Genomic DNA, 16,699 nt, shown 5'->3' with positions numbered 1-16,699 from the left:
CTGAAGTGGGAAAAGTCCCTCTGATAGATGTGATCCAGCTCATATGTGGGAGCTTCCTGCTAAACACTGCTTGTCCTATGAATTGACTCCATTATCAATTGTCTAGAGAGGGATTCCTTTATCGCTGTGGTACAATAACATTTCAGTTCAAATCACGTCATTCAATCACAGATGCATTCCCACTCTGTCACGCCAAAAGCTGCTTAAAATCGAACTATGTATGGGATGTAAAGACTAAGAGGGCATTTCAAAGGCAAATTGTACCCCGGAACGCCGATAATGTTGATCAACCACTGAACCATTCTTCTCAAATTCCAGCTTTGTTACACACTCTCAGTTATTGTATATTCTGCACTTATTGCCCCCTGAAAGAGAGAATTTGGTCACCCATTCAGAGAACAGTTATCACTCGCTTCAAAAGAAGCCTGTAAATCAAAATGTTAAAAGTTGTCTCGCAAGACAACAATTTCCTGAGTTTTAAAACGAATATCCTTTTTTGGGTTCTTGCTGTTCTGGATTGGGCTGTGGCTGTTGACCTGTGACAGAGCACCCTTGCTGGACATTCTGGGAGTAACATCCACAGCTGGGATATGGAGAAGACTTGTTCATCAAATTGAAGTGTGTAGAAACTGAGAAATGCTTGCAGATGAGGAAAGAAAATGATAAACTGCTTAATTACTTGCTGATCTTCGAACCCTGCATAGAAATTCAATGCCTTTTCACCAGCCATATCATTGACACCAAGTGTTTGCTCATGTCACTTTTTAACATGTACCTTCCGAATGCTGTACTTAAGATATCACCTGATCTCCCCAGATTCATACAAACATAAATACAAATTCTGAGCAAGAATAGGCCACTCGGCTCCTCAAGCCTGCCTGTAATATCAACTCCACATTCCCACCTACCCCCAATAACCTATTACCCCCTTGTAATCAAGAATCGATCTACCTCTGCCTTAAAAATCTACCTCTTCTTCAAAATGTGCTTCCACTGCCTTTTGAGGAAGTGAGTTCCAAAGAGTCAAGACCCTCAAAGAGAAAAAAAAGTATTTTAATCTCTGTCCAGTAACAGCAATGAAGTGATTGACCAGTAAATCTGTGGTTTGACAGTGGTGTTGAGGGAGGAATGTTGGCCAGGACACTGGGCCATCTTCCTGTTCATTTTCAAAAAGTGCCAAGCAATCTTTAATGTCCGCTGGAATCATTTGGGACAGGCCATGGGGCCTCTGTTTAACTGCACCTCTGACAGTGCAACATTTCCTCAATACTCTACTGGAATGTCAGCCTAGATTATTTACTCAAATCCTAGAATTGGGGGAGGTGGGGTGCCTAAACCTATGACCTTCTGACTTAGAAAAAATTTCCAGCCCTTCCCACCGGTGGATCTTCCAGTCCCACTGAAGTTGACTCCTGCCGCAAGTTCCCTGGCAGTGGGATAGACGAGCCATGCAAGTTGCCATTGACTTTGGTGGGACCGTAAGATCCCGCTGGTGGTTAGTAGCGAGTCTCCTCTGCCGTGGGAAAACCCGTGGGGGGAGGGGGCTGGAGAATTCCAACCAGTGTTACTGACTGAGCCAAGCCAAACGGACCCTTGGTAACACCCTCCCAGATGTCCATTTATTCAACATGGATCTCAGCAGCTTGACAGGGTTGTCAGGAACAGTGGTTGTGGTCACGACATTGGATTCATTTAATAAATATGTCAGTGCTGTAAATGGAAGATTGTAGAACAAATCAAATCAGTTTCTTTGTCAAATCCAACATTGTGAACAAGGAGCACATGGATGCAAGCAATTGCAGGTTGATGTGAGCTGAGTATATCATGGAGGGATCTTAAACTTGTTGCTGGAAAGTATGCAGAATCAATACCTGATCTACTGTTGCTTCTACAGAGACCAACGAGAGTATGCTGATGGCTCCATGTGTGTGCAGTGTCACCCGGAGTGTAAGAAGATTGAGGGAGGCCCCACCTGCAATGGGACGGTATGAAGAAAACTGACACACTGTCAGTGTCAGAACTGACCACAAGTAGCAGGAATAATAGAAAAGCAGTTTACTATTAAAATGGAGAGCGATTACAGAACTTGGTGGTACAGAGGGATCTGGGTGTCCTGGTTCATGAATCACAAAATGTTAGTACACAGGTACAGCAAGCGTTTAGGAAGGCAAATGGAATCATAGAATCCCGACAGTGCAGAATGAGGCCATTCAGCCCATTGAGCCTGCAATGACAATCCCACCCAGGCCCTATCCCCATAACACCACGTATTTGCCCTGCTAGTCCCCCTGATACTAAGGGGCAATTTTGCAGAGCCAATCAACCTAACCTGCAAGTCTTTGGAGTGTGGGGGGAAACCGGAGCACCCGGAGGAAACCCACACAGACATGGGGAGAATGTGCAAACTCCACACAGACAGTGACCTGAGGCCGGAATTGAACCCGGGTCCCCGGTGCTGTGAGGCAGCAATGCTGAACCTATGTGCCTCCCTATCGTTTATTGCAAGGGGAACGGAATATAATAGTTGGGAAGTTTTACTACAACTGTACAGGGCCTTGGTGAGACCACATCTGGAATACTGTGTACAGTTTTGGTCTCCTTATTTGAAAAAGGATATAATAGTATTAGAAGCAGTTCAGAGAACGTTCACTCGACTTATTCCTGGGATGTCTTATGAAGAAAAGTTTAGAAGAATGAAACATGATTTTATTTAAGCATATAAGAATCTGAAAATTAGATAAGGTGGTTCCCAGGAGGTTGTTGCCACTTGTGGGACACAGTTTAGGAATATGGGGGTCTACCATTTAAGATGGAAATTAGGAGAATTTTTAAAATTTTAAATGGTTATGTCGAATTTTCTTGACCAGAAAGCAATGGAGATAGGGTAATTGAATATATTCAAGGCTGGGTGAGACAGATTTTTGATCAGCAAGGGTTATGGGGAGGGGGGGGGGGGGGGGGGGGAGCAGACAGCTAGGTGCTATGTTCCTATCTTGCTTTGTTTTTCATACTTACTTTGTAAAAGTTAATTTGGAAGAATATTTCTATATTGTGGGTGGAGTCAATTGGAGGGGAGAGGACTGTATTAAAGCTCTGTATCCTTCGGATTCATAGAATCCCTATAGTACAGAGGGAGGCCATTCGGCCCATCAAGTCTGCACCAATTCTCTGATGGAGTATTTTACCCAGCCTAATGGCTAATCCATCTAACCTAGACATCTTGGGAGGCTAAGGGGCAATTTAGAATGGCCAATCCACCTAACTTGCACATCTTTGGAGTGTGGGAGGAAACCGGATAACCCGGAGAAAACCCATTTAGACATTGGGAGAATGTGCAAACTCCACACAGAGAGTGACCCAGGACCGGAATTGAACCCAGATGCCTGGCGCTGTGAGGCAGAAGTGCTAACCAGTGTGCCGCCGTGTCACCCATGTTACTCATTAGAAGGCACCAGCAATTGCCAGTTCAACACCAATTGGCTGTAAACTTTGAATCCAGTTCCCATCACCCAGCATCCACTCTGCTCCTGAGCCTGGGGTGGGTATCAACCTGTTGTCTCATTTGAAAGGAGATATCCAGGAAGGTACAGGGTAAAGATTAAAAGTAGTTGATACTTTTGAAATGCTGTTATGCTGGAAAGCAATCATTTTCTTTCATAGCCTTCATTTATTTCCTCCTGTGTTTTGTGTCATGGACAAAGAAGGTGGTGGGAGATTTCCTCCCAGGACTTCATTGTTCTTATTTGATTGCTGCTTACTATGTGGTGCATTAGGAGGAAGGGTGAGGTGTGTATCGGTGAGTAGCAATTCATTGATATGAAGATCAGATTGTAGATTGGTGCAGGGGAGGGGAGAGGAGAGAGAGAGAGACTGATAGAATGAGGAATCCGTGGTTTTGAGCTCCCAGGTCAGGAGGACATACAACAGCAGATGGAGTGCGGACTCTTGACGACGCAGGGAAAAGGAAGAGTGCCATTTATCAAAAAAAAACTCATTTTTTCCTGATCTAACCATGTCTACTTTCCTGCTCTCTCCAGGGCCCAGCTCACTGCTTTCAATGTGCTCACTACAAAGACGGACCCAACTGTGTGGCAAAGTGTCCCGAGGGAATCCAGGGAGAGAGAGGTCTCATCTTCAAATACCCGGATGAGAACAAAGAATGCAAACCCTGCCATGAGAACTGTACGCAGGGGTGGGTACAAAGTAACTAGCTGTGAATTCAAACTCTTCAAACATTGCTGTTTTTGTCTTTGTCCTCTTTCCTTTGGGAAACAGTGTGAAGCAGCAGAAGGATTTGCAAGCTGATTGACTGTCTGACAAGTTGTGGGAGGGTTTTTATGGGCTCCCACAGCCCAAAAGATGAGGGGGATGGGAACCCACACACACAATGGATGTGAGTATCATCTCTGTGCTGAATAGACTGACTCCCTTCCTTAGCTGGAGCAGCAATTGCTCTCATGACCTTGGATGGGGTGGGAAAAATCATCCAAGGTTCCCAGGTCTGATTGGTATGCAATAACTGACCCTTGCTGAGACTACACGTTTGGACATAAGGATCAGGACAAGATCAGACATGACCGTGATGCCTCATGTAGTGAGTAGCAAGCAATACTTACTATTAAGGCTCATGCATGAATAATAGCTACTTTGGCTTGTGCAGTGGTACTCCAGCAAGGACTCAATACTTTCAGGAGAGTAAAATTTGAGTATTTTTAAAAAATCTTTAAGTCATTCATGCAATGAACTTACAAAGACTGGCTATTTTCAATGTATTCACTTAGTGATGTTGCCTTGCGTCTGTGTGCCACAGTATGGTAGGAATGAGGAAAGGTTCCCAATCACAGCCAGCCTGTGGGAGGGGTAGGTAAGGCAAAGCTTTGCTGGCACACCCCTTCCTGGCAGCTGTACTCACCTGACAACCTCTCAGTTAGACATTGTTGGCAGATTTTGTTTTTCTGTGAGTGAAGGAGCAAAATGTACATTGATAGACTGAAAAGTGTATGTTTTGAGTTCCTGGGGTTGGCTCCACAGGGTTTTACGGTGCCTATACTGCTTCGAAATGTTGCTTCTTTCCTGAACACCAGCCTGAAAACTACTTTTGTGGGTTTTACTTGTTTTCTTTTGTTGTTGCCATGACACCAGGTGCCGAAGTTCAGAGGCTGCGGACTGTGGCGAAGTTGTCCATAGGTACAGTTGTCTGTGTATGTGTGTGCATGCTGCCTTGTGACTTTCACCTTTTATTCTGATTAAATCCAGGTGTAAGGGTCCTACTGTGCTGGACTGCGCTCGCTATCCTTGGATGGCTCCTATTAAAGCATTACACAATAGGTAACATCTCCCCCCACCATCCCACCTCCAGATCAGAGCTGTGACATGAGTGTAACATTACATTTGGATGGCAATGGGGACAGATTTGAAGAGAAAACTTGACTATTTTCTGTTCTACTGAACAGTACTTATGAGTTCCCCCTAGTGGTTCATGTTTAAAGGTATGACATATCCTGACCAAGAAAAAGATCTAGGTCTTCATGTGTTTTTTTTTCCTCTTCATTCTTTCATGGGATGAGGTCGATGTAGGCATTGTTGGCAAAGCCAGCATTTGTTGTCCATCCCTAATTGCCCTTGAACCTCCTGGCTTGCGAGAGGGCATGCAGTAAGAGTCAACCACATTGCTGTGGGTCTGAAGTCAAATGTAGGCCAGACTGGGTAAGGACAGCAGATTTCCTTCTTTAAAGGAGATTAGTGAACCAGATGGATTTTTACAACAATTGATGATAGCTTTGTGGTCACTTGCTGAGACTAGCTTTTTAAAATAATTCTATAAACTGAATTTAATGGGATTTATTGGGATTTGAACTTGTATCCACAGAGCATTAGCCTAGACCTCTGGGTCACTAGTCCAATGACATTACCACTATGCCACCATCTCACCATTTCTAATGTGTCCAGCAAGCTAATCGTAATGGACTTGGAAAATAGGATGCTACATTTGGCATCAGGGGATTAGCAAGGTAAACATGTGGAGTTACGGGAAAAGGGCTTGAGTGGGATTGTGGTCGGTGCAGACTCGATGGGCAGAATGGTCTCCTTCTGCACTGTGGGTATTCTATGATCAGCAAACTTGGGCTATGGAGTGAGAAATGGAGGAAATCAACCAGGCTTCCCACTCCTTATCACCATCCAGTGAATAAGCTCAGCTGTAAACATGATGCATGGTCACCTGGTCCACTGACACTCACTGGCTTGGTTCGTACACGAAGAATGGCCACTTGGATGACATGTCATAGCTCGTGCCTGTAAAACTAATTCCTGGCAAGGAGGCATAGCCTTGAGGAGAAGAATGGACAGAGCAGAAAGAAGGAAAAATAAAATCAGCCTTAAGCTTAGCAGCTTGCTGGTGACAAACATCACAAGAAATGGGCAAGGTTTAGGGGAAGTCAGGGTGAAGTAAACAGATGGGTATCCCGACATTTCACACAAAAAACCAAGGTAGCTTTGGTGATACAGTGCACCAGCACTAAACCTGTAGTGTCACTGCAGCCTGAGTCAAAACTAGGCTCCACAGCGCAGGCTTCAGGAAAAAGGAGGATCTGCAGTAGGAGAGGGCCTCGTTTTCGAGGCTGGAATTTGAAATTATGTCTGTGTTGGAGGTTACCCGTCCAATGTCTGATGCCTCCTCCTTTAGCCTCTTTATATTACCCAAGACAAGAAAGGATATTGTGATCAGTTCTGGTACTTTGCAGGATACGAAGGGCTGAATAATTTGTCAATCAAATCTCAATGTTTCACCCAATGTCATGGCACTCACTATAAATCACCCCTGTTGATCAGAGTACAACAGAAAATAACCATTTATTTGTAATAATTTGTGCAGAATCTAACAGCCAGTCAATTACATTATCTACTGCTGTCACCCCCATGTCCCAGAATTGTGATGCTTCCTGTGTGTCTTTGGGAAGTGCTTTTATTAACCACAGTTTTGATCACTGCACAGTAATATGCTTTCTCATTGTCCTGCTTTGGTTGCTGGTGTTTCCTCCTTTCCAAGCCTTATCTGTAAGAATTCCTTGTTGAGAGTGGGCTGGAAAGTCATTCAGCTGCTGGCTCCCTAGAATACATTTTGGTTATCCATTGTATTTGGCTGCCCTGGTGGTTCAGTTGCAGGGTACAAATCTGGTACTGAGCCACACAGGCCTCATGTTTGACCCCAGGCTGAGCTCTGTGTCAGCTGGTCTCGAGCTGCAGCAGAGAAATTTGGAAAAGAAAGCAGTGGATGGATCTGCTGCATTCTTTGCTGATCTGAAACTTTCCTATTGAGCCTGATTCGAGAGAATTCTTACAGATGAGGTATTTCTGGCTGTATACTCAAGCAAACAGTGTGAATTTGACTTGCACCTTTCGAGGTGTGCAGTGTTTGGTATGAATTCATGTTTAAGGGTAGTAACATTACCTTATGTTTCCTATTGTACCATGTATTTATGTGGAAGAATCTGTCTTTCAGTTTGGATATGTACAAACATGGAACAGGCAGCTGATAACACCATATAGCAATCTACCATCTCTCTGGATCACAGGGCCAGAGATATCAGTATATGCCCACAATTTCCCACACTGAGCTGCCAGTAGGAATAGATTTGGTGATCAGTTTAGGTGAGTCACTTTCTCAGAGAAAGGGAGGGAGGAGGAAATGTCAACTGTCCTCTCTCTCGTTGTCTTAATACAGAACAGTACTGCCTGCCTCCTCAGTTTGAAAAGTAGGATAAAGTTCTGGGAGAACATGAATTATTTCCTTAATCTATTGTGTGGATTTAAACGCAAGCATAATGCTTGTCCGGGGTGCAAAACATGGAGGGACAAAAAGTATGTCTATCCTTAGCATGCATGAGAAATCCCGAATGTCCCTTTCTTCCACTAAGGGAGACCAAATCATTTTGCTGCAGACACCATTCATGCTGGTCTCTTGTGTCACAATGTCACTGTTCAAACCCTTTCACTGCCTTTGGAGAAATCTCCTGCTCACATAACATTAAAAGCCTTTGCTCATGCTCAGTACGTCTAGAGAAGAAGTGTGATATCAGAAGCAAAATATAGTTCTCCAAATCTCTTGAGTTTCTCGCTGCTCTTCCCTCCCTGCCACTGGAAATGCAGCACAACTAAACTGTTTCTCAGAAGCTTAGTGGATAAGTCTTAACAGAGAAAAGCACAGAACAAATTGGAGAATCAGACCAGTACAAAACAGTAATAGTGTCCTTTTTTTAATCACTACTCAGTGTCTGGCTCCCATTCTAAAATTTGTGAAAGTTAGCACACAAAAAGATGCTTAGCTTCTTACTAAAGGCTAAGAAAGAGAAACACTCGCAACATTCCTCAAGAAGGGATAAATAGGAAGATTGAATTTATTACTGCCGATCTTTAATTATACAAAGCAAGGTAGGGTTTTAACGTTTCAATAGAGCACGGGTCAAATGTTCACTCATATAAGGTCATTCACATGACCTTAAACACTGGTTGCAGTGTGTACCATCTACAAGATGCATGGCGCCATGGTTTCTACAACAGCATCCCCCAAACCCACCAACTCTACCATGTTGAAAAACAGACAGCAGATGCATGGGAACACCATGTTAATTCAGTGAACATCCATCTGGCAAAGGAAGAAGCTGGAGCCAGTCTGTCTTCAACATTAGTTTATTCAGAAAACTCAGTACAATAAAAGTGCTGACTACTTTTCCCTGCCCCATTGTTCCCACACACGTGGGAACTGGTTCTTAAATAAGTGCCCTACCCTTTCTCAAATGGTATCAGCTGCTCTTAAAGCACAACTAGAGCTTACACTCAATGGACACAGCATTTGCAACGTTAACACACCACCACTGGCAAGTTCCTCTCCAAGTCACACACCATCCTGACTCTGAAATATATCAGCTGTTCCTTCACTGTCACTGGGTCAAAATCCGGGAACTCCCTCATGAACAACACTGTGGGTATACCTACACCACATGGACTGCAGCAATTCAAGAGGGTGGCTCAGCATCTCCTTCTCAAGGGCAATTAGGGATGGGCAATCGCTGGCCAGCCAGCCAATTTACTCATTTGATCATAGAATCATAGATTCCTACAGTGCAGAAGGAGGCCATTCAGCCTATCAAGTCTGCACCAACCACAATCCCACGCGGCCCAAGCCCCATAACCCCATGCATTTACCCTAGCTAGACCCCTGACACTAAGGGGCAATTTAGCATGGCCAATCCACCTAACCCGCACATCTTTGGAGTGTGGGAGGAAACCGGAGCACCCGGAGGAAACCCACGCAGACACGGGGAGAAAGTGCAAACTCCACACAGACAGTGACCCAAGCTGGGAATCGAACCCAGGTCTCTGGCGCTGTGAGGCAGCAGCATTTGCCACTGTGCTGCCTGTGATGGATGATGCCAGCTATTGCATATTTTTGAAAGTAAACCCTTGGGTGTTAATTAGATTTAGTGTTTGTCCAAAGATGTGCGGGTTAGATTGATTTGCCATGCTAAATTGACCCTAGTGTCAGGGAGGTTAACAGGGTAAATATGTGGAGTTATGGGAATGGGGCCTGGTTGGATTGTGGTTGGTGCGGACACAATGAGCCGAATGACCTCCTCCGGCACTGTAGGGATTCTATGACTGGATCATTCTACATTTTCCCTGGGATTTCCTCAGTGTTTTAGTGTATCTCATTGCCTGGATATTTCTGATACTGAGAAAAATAGGAAGTGTGCCAAAGGATGTCCTCTGTTTTGTAAAAGAATTCTAGCCTATTTTGCCAGATTCTAAAGACAGAAACAAGCTCAAATGCTTAGCAAAATATGCAAATCCAAATAAACCATGGATTAAGGTCAGCTCCCATTAGAAGTATTTACTGTAGTTTAGTACCATTTCCAAAGAGATTCCCTTATTGTGTTATTCAAAATAGTGCAACATATCAGTTACCCAGTAACACAAGTGTAACATATGCTAACCATTAACAAAAGAAACAGACAGTGAAATGATTATACTTTTTCACTGCTAGGGGGTTGAAAATAAAAAAAAGTGTTCCAGATGATATAAACTACAATGATGAATGCAATCTGGAGAAAGTCCAAATATGATAAACTCAGAATTTAAATGGAATATTATTGGGATAATACTAACGGTCAGAAGGGAATTGGGTATGTCCATAGAAAGGTAAATATTTGCAGAGCTGTGGGAAAGAGCACAGGAGTGGGACTACAGAGGGCTGCCACAGGCACAAAGAGCTGAATGGCCTCTTTCTGTGCTGTAAGATTCTGAAAGTTTAAGAAAGATTAAAATCCAGACAGTACAAAATTGAACTGCTGATTTGATAAGTGGGAAATATCACACCGTGCAGTAGCAAGTGTTTGCCTGTGGCTAGGACCAAGGTAGGTTGTGGCAGAGCCAAGGGAGCTTTATGCTGATTGTGGATGTACTGTACTTGCCTGGGAGTGTGGAACGCTGACAACGAGGTTGCTGACGAGCACTGATATCTCTCGCCACAACAATACAAAACCTCCACCCCACCATTCCAGATTAAACAACATTTCTTCTGCAAAGCTTACTGTTCCCTCAGTTGGGGAATTCCAGCTCATTAGATTCTGAATGTCTTGTTTGCTATATGTCTGCCTCATGGGCTTTTGTTTCACAGCTCCTTCTGCTTCTCCACCAGAGCTTTAAAGAACACAATCAAATTAATTACAGTGTTTCACTTCCTACTTGTGGTTAGGATGTTGTGTGACTTCTGATTCATACCATGGTCAACGTCTGCATTGTAGGGTGAAGTTAGCAAGTTATCAGTGTGTCACGTTAGCAGGTGGATTCAACGAGCTTCAAATCCTCTGGGTTTAAGGAGGGGTAAAATACAGCCAGAATCCCTGCTCCCAGCCATTAGCCAGTAGCCCTTGCTAGCAAGTTGAAGTGTGTGGATGTTATTTGAGTACATGATGTAGCTTGACCGTGATTGCCCCCCCCACCCCCCCCCACTTCCAAATGGCTGGCATTCACTGTGTAGAATCACACACAAAAAATGACCACCTTGTGGAGGTACTGAGGGCAGCTGGTACCTGCAGTATACTATCCCTTTAAGAATCAGTGCCATCAGGAAAAAAAGAAAATTGGGGGAAAGTATCAGGAGAAAGTTGCTCATTCCTTGGGGAGCTTGACCTTGCAATATGCTGGTGTGAAACAAGCAGTGTAACCAAGAGACTACCAGGATACATTGTGCTTTCACAAATGTGTTCATGAGTTCTCTAAACCACACTGCCTGTTTTCCAAACGCCCTTGCTCATCTTTGCAAATGTTAACAATTTGGACATTTTAAAATTTTATTTTAGTGAATTTGATAAGTCATCCTTAAAGCTCTGTGTGGCTGCCCTTGTTCTAACCTCTTGCTAGCATGTGGTTACTTAAGAAAATAATGACAGGATTTTAACGCTCCATTGTGTGTGACACATCCTGTTTTGACGTGCTTTGTTTTGAACCTAGACAAATCCCTCAGATTGTGGCAGCAGTGGTTGGAGGACTGATGGCCGTGATGCTTGTGGTGCTGCTGGCTCTCGTTTACTGGAGAAGGCAGATCATTCGGAAGAAGAGAGCAATGCGTCGTTACCTGGAGACTGAGGTAAGAAATCAACCTGAAGTTGGGACAGAGTGGTTGCTTTAGAGGGGCAGTGTGCAGAATGTGAGTGCCATGGGAGCTGTGTTCAAGCTGACATTGCTTTGCAAGAGCAATATTGTGTGGAGCTCCAATGAATCTCTTTGTATGTCTGGGCTGAGACACAAAGGAAAGAACTGTTAAAAGTTCATTAGCATTTGGGGAATTTATTTTTTAAAGAGCTCCTCTTTCATTTCATGGACTTGCATGGAGTCATTTCCATTACTGTACTGGCAGAAGGATGACACTTTGCCTTTGTGATTTTGTTTGTTCTCATTAGATGCTCGATCCCCTTGATCCCAGTGCTGACTCACCCAATCAGGTAAACACACGAATCCTGAAAGAGACAGAACTGCGGAAAGTCAAGGTGCTGGGGTCTGGAGTATTTGGAACAGTGTACAAGGTGAGTTGAGGCAGGACAGCACCACACTTCCAGTCTAATAGTACATGTAAAATTACAGATTCAACGTACCTGTTTTTGAACTGCTATCTTTTTGAGATAATACTAAAGTATTCTGTGATACTTAAACCGGTTGAATTCTAACTACATGGTGGAGAAAGAGCGGGAAGATCTTGAGGTTGATGGCTGAAGGCCACTTACATTTTCAATTATGTACAGTTTTACATTCCAATTAGAACACAATCAAGAAAGTACTTGTTAGCATAAAGTGGGAAAACCCTTGTTGATTCCAATAGGGGACCCCCACCATCTCCAGGATTAAATCCCTGTGATTTATCATAATTGGTCCTAGTGGAGACGGAAGACCAATTTCCTGATCTTTCTCTTGCCCCCTGAGGAACCACTTGGTATTTTCTCCACATTATCCTCATGTTAACACACTTTTTTGATGAACATTAGCAAACAGACGAATATGTCCTTTGGTCTCTCCTCAACCGAGATTAGGAAATTGTCACGTAGGGAAGTCTTACTTTTACGGGAAGCTCATTCTTCAGGAATTATGGGTTTCTGCCCAATTTGCCCGAGCAGTTTATGTTAAACAAACCAAAACAAATGATCAATCCCTTCAGATTGAGCGTTGGTATTGCTTGATCTGCATGGTGCTAGAATTGGGAAGGGTTGTTATCAACGTGTACAGCTTGTTTGTAGTGCTGGGCTGTTTTCACTTCCTGCACAAAAACAGATTCTATTCCAAGTGGCTTTTAGATTCTTGAGGGGCTGAGCGGCCTACGCTTAATTTGTATGTTCGTATTCTCAATGATATACAGGAATTTAAGGCGAGACAAAGCATTGGTGTCAGTACAGAAATTATGCAGAATAGAATCAAGTTGCTCATTTTAAATGTAGGGCCATTTCTTGGCTGGAAAGAGTTTCAGTAACAGGATGTGAAATTGCAGGTAAAGATCTTGTGGAATCAGTTGAGCAATGAAGTGATGGTTGGCTTAACCAATGACTATGTCAGCCTGTTCACATGGTGCTGAGCTGCAGACGATGCTAGTGGAAATGCATCATCTTTGCTTTATTCTTGATGGTCTGATAAAGTTTCTGCTCCCAGGGGCTCTGGATTCCCGAGGGCGAGAGTGTGAAGATTCCAGTGGCCATCAAGGTCCTGCAGGAAGGGCGTGGCTGTGAGCCACCAAGAACTATGAGCGAGGTAAGTCTCCCTTCCTCTAGGTCTGGGTTCCCGACCAGCAGCCTTCCGGTTCCCCGTTTAAGTCATCTTTTGGCATGTATAAACTGAGATGAGTATTGGCAGGCTATTCAACCATGGGGGCATCACATCTGAGCCCAAGCCGAGATCGCTGGATGATGAGAAGGGAAAAGGGCCCGGATTGATTCCCCCTTCCCCTTTTCTAGCCCAAGTGCCACTGCGACCCATAGTGCAGAATGGGCTGATATCAGTGAATTCATCCCAGCCAAATAAATATGTTTAGTGGCTCAGTATCACACTGAACCAACAGGAGAGTATGTCCTCACAAACTATTGGAGAAATTGGATTTAATTTTATTTTCCCTAACATGGATCGCCTAACACTTGTGGAACTATATTCCAGAAAAAAGAGAGTCCTTTGACAGAATGAGAGAACATTTGCAGAAAAAAGGGGGAACCAAAGTAAATTTAAAACAAAACAATTGGGAGCCCATTTAGAATGTACAGCTGGACTGCTGAACAACAATCACTTTCATTTATATAGCATCTTGAACATAGTAAAACGTCCCAAGGCATTATAGAGGAACATTATCAAGCAACATTTGACACCCAGGCACATACAGAGATATGACAGCGTCTCTCTCATTCCCTGCCTTACAAGTTGAGTAAGGGAGTGGAAGATCGACAACTATTGGAGAAAATAGATCTCAGTATTTCTAACATCATTAATTACTTGTGTGCATTTTGAGCAAAGAGGCTTACTGTTGGTATGTGTGCTGGTTGGTGTTTAATATTTTATATTGGTGTGTTATTTATAGGACATGTTGACGGTGGGCAGTCTGGAACACCACCATGTCTTGCGGCTCCTTGGAATCTGCCCTGGGGCACCACTCAAGTTGGTCACGCAGCTCCTGCCACTTGGCTCTCTACTCGAATACCTCCACAAAAACAAGGGTAACATCCAATCTCAGCTGCTTCTCAACTGGTGTGTTCAGATTGCTAAGGTAAGCAAGACTTCAAGTTATTGGTTTACATGAGAATCCCATGATTAGCAAGGGAGAAGCAGAATAGGTTCTGTGTGTCCCTGGTTGAAAATTAATTGCTGAAGAGCCCCTGGTGACGAACTTTGCTTATGATGGACTCTTGGATTACACACCAGCTGCTAACGTCCCTATTAAACCAATTGAAATTGTCACCACAGGGTATGCGATACCTGGAGGAGAAGAAGATGGTCCATCGGAATCTGGCTGCTAGAAATGTACTGGTAAAATCCCCCAGCCACGTCCAGATCACAGACTTTGGCATTACCAACCTTTTGGCATTAGATGAGAAAAAATATTTCTTTGATGAAGTGAAGGTGAGTAGTCTGATGGCTGCATAATTAACTTCAAGGTAGAAAATAAGAAGTTTTTGTTTTATCACTCCTTTTTGTTCAAATGTTGTTCTTGCTGTACCAGTGAGCTTGAGTATTATGGTGCAGGGAAAAGGTTTTCATGGATTTATTTTCAAAATCTGAAAGGAAAATTCTCTTTCTCCTTGTAATTGTGAAAACTCTCCAATGGCTTGTGAGCTTATCGAGTGAGTAGCTGAGACAAACAGACCAGGAATGTCCTAGGTTTGGTCCCCAGCATCTGCTAAGTCAGTTGTTGGTGGTAGGGGCACTGAATTATGGTGGGAACAATCAGCCAGAGTTCTCGCTCCCAACTGCTGCCTAATGACTCCTGCTGAAAGTATATCTGTGTCTTTTCACCTAATGAAGAAAGGACTGGGATACCTATTACACCATCCACAATCAAATGACACCCAATATCACAGGATAATTACATTTGAGAAAGGCCCTTCAGCCCACCTTAATTCATCCATTCAGAAAGATCCAAATCTACCCACAAAGAAAGTTCACAAATAATAGACCCTTGGATGAGGTACATGGTGACCATGGAAAAATCTATCGATCGCAGTCTTGAATATACTCTGTCTCTGTCACTTACAAACAGAAAGCACGAATGGTTGTCCTCTCGCTTTCAAAGTCTGATCTTGCTATTCTCACTTCAGCAGAGATATAGAAACTTTTTAAAGCACCTGCAAGAGACATGGCGGCCTTGTTCTGGAAGTTGTGTGCCATTTTATACAGCAGGTGTTGCGCAAATAGTCATGAGAGAAGAGCAAATTGTTCACTGTCTTTAAACTGAGCTGTTAAACCAAGCTTGTTCCATTGGATTACATGGATGCTGAAGATCCCACGCCAGTATTCAATGAAGGCCAGGGAGCTCCCCAGATGTCCTGGCCAATATGCTTCTCTCAACTAACACCACCAAAAACTGATTAACTGTCATTTATCTCATAGCTGTTTGTAGGACCTTGCTGTGCGCAAATTGGCTGCTCCATTTATCTACAAAGCAATAGTAACTGCATTTCAAATTACTACATTGCACATAAAGCGCTTCGGGGAAGATCTGAGAGATGTGATAATGCGCTATATAAATGCAAAGCTTTCTTTTTTTGTTCAGAATGTGCCGCACTTCTCCAGTGCTCATTTCCTAATGGTTCTGTGGTTTGATTGACGTTACATGTTTATGTGCTGTGTGTCATGAGTCATATTTCTACACAAACCCATTTCATTAATCTAAAAGGGAATCTCACTGGAAAAAATTGTAAAATGGGAAAGAATTTTTTTTCTGCAATCCAGGGTTGCCAATGCTTTTGCGCAAAATGAACTTTGCTGAGACATTCAGAGTACACCCGGTCAAGGGGTTTAACATTAAAATGGCACTCCATTTATATATAACAACTTGACAGTGAAAAATTGCTGATTTACTGCAAAGTATACTTTATATTGTTGAAACTGGATCCTTTATTCCACTGGCAGAATCATAGACACACACACTGCCGTCAGGTTAAGGGGACTGGTGTTAAGAATGTAAAGGCAGGTAGCTGGTGCACAAATCTGATCAGAATAACAGAAGCGCAAAATATATGTTTAACAGATCACTGAATCAGATCTGCACCTATTTTTAATCACCAAAATTGACTAGCTCCTTTGGTTTGGACATAGACTGTTCCAATGGGGGATCACAGTAAGAAGTCTCACAACACCAGGTTAAAGTCCAACAGGTTTATTTGGTAGCAAATAAACCTGTATTTGCTACCAAATAAACCTGTTGGACTTTAACCTGGTGTTGTGAGACTTCTTACTGTGTTCACCCCAGTCCAACGCCGGCATCTCCACACCAATGGGGGATGTCAGAGCAGTCGAAAAGGCTTGTGTGAGCTGGTTGACGTGACAATCAATGAGATCAGGAGCAACAGCCTCGATCTGACCATTCAAAGATTGGAAACTTTTCAATATTTTTATGGCATCGAAAGATCCATTGCGAGGATCAAAAGTTTGGTATTGTCATTGCGTGTTTTTT

At 43.4% G+C, this 16,699-nt stretch overlaps 1 protein-coding gene across 2 annotated transcripts in view; it reads left to right on the top strand.

Moving 5' to 3' along the window:
• Window positions 1-16,699, top strand: part of LOC144482026 (receptor tyrosine-protein kinase erbB-4-like) — a 146,678-nt gene that overhangs the window by 110,949 nt on the left and 19,030 nt on the right. Inside the window, exons 14-21 of one of the 2 annotated variants that reach the window (XM_078201303.1) lie at window positions 1,895-1,985; window positions 4,038-4,192; window positions 5,143-5,187; window positions 11,512-11,647; window positions 11,961-12,083; window positions 13,195-13,293; window positions 14,108-14,293; window positions 14,491-14,646. In XM_078201303.1, coding sequence (XP_078057429.1) covers window positions 1,895-1,985; window positions 4,038-4,192; window positions 5,143-5,187; window positions 11,512-11,647; window positions 11,961-12,083; window positions 13,195-13,293; window positions 14,108-14,293; window positions 14,491-14,646 — 991 coding nt within the window. Of the gene's footprint in view, window positions 1-1,894; window positions 1,986-4,037; window positions 4,193-5,142; window positions 5,188-5,256; window positions 5,329-11,511; window positions 11,648-11,960; window positions 12,084-13,194; window positions 13,294-14,107; window positions 14,294-14,490; window positions 14,647-16,699 lie in introns of both variants that reach the window. The other variant, XM_078201302.1, reaches the window with a different exon arrangement.

The sequence above is a fragment of the Mustelus asterias genome, chromosome X (genome assembly GCF_964213995.1).
Source record: "Mustelus asterias chromosome X, sMusAst1.hap1.1, whole genome shotgun sequence".
Taxonomy (NCBI): domain Eukaryota; kingdom Metazoa; phylum Chordata; class Chondrichthyes; order Carcharhiniformes; family Triakidae; genus Mustelus; species Mustelus asterias.
The sequence above is the reverse complement of the archived record's forward strand: the minus strand, read 5'-3'. Positions and strand labels throughout refer to the sequence as shown.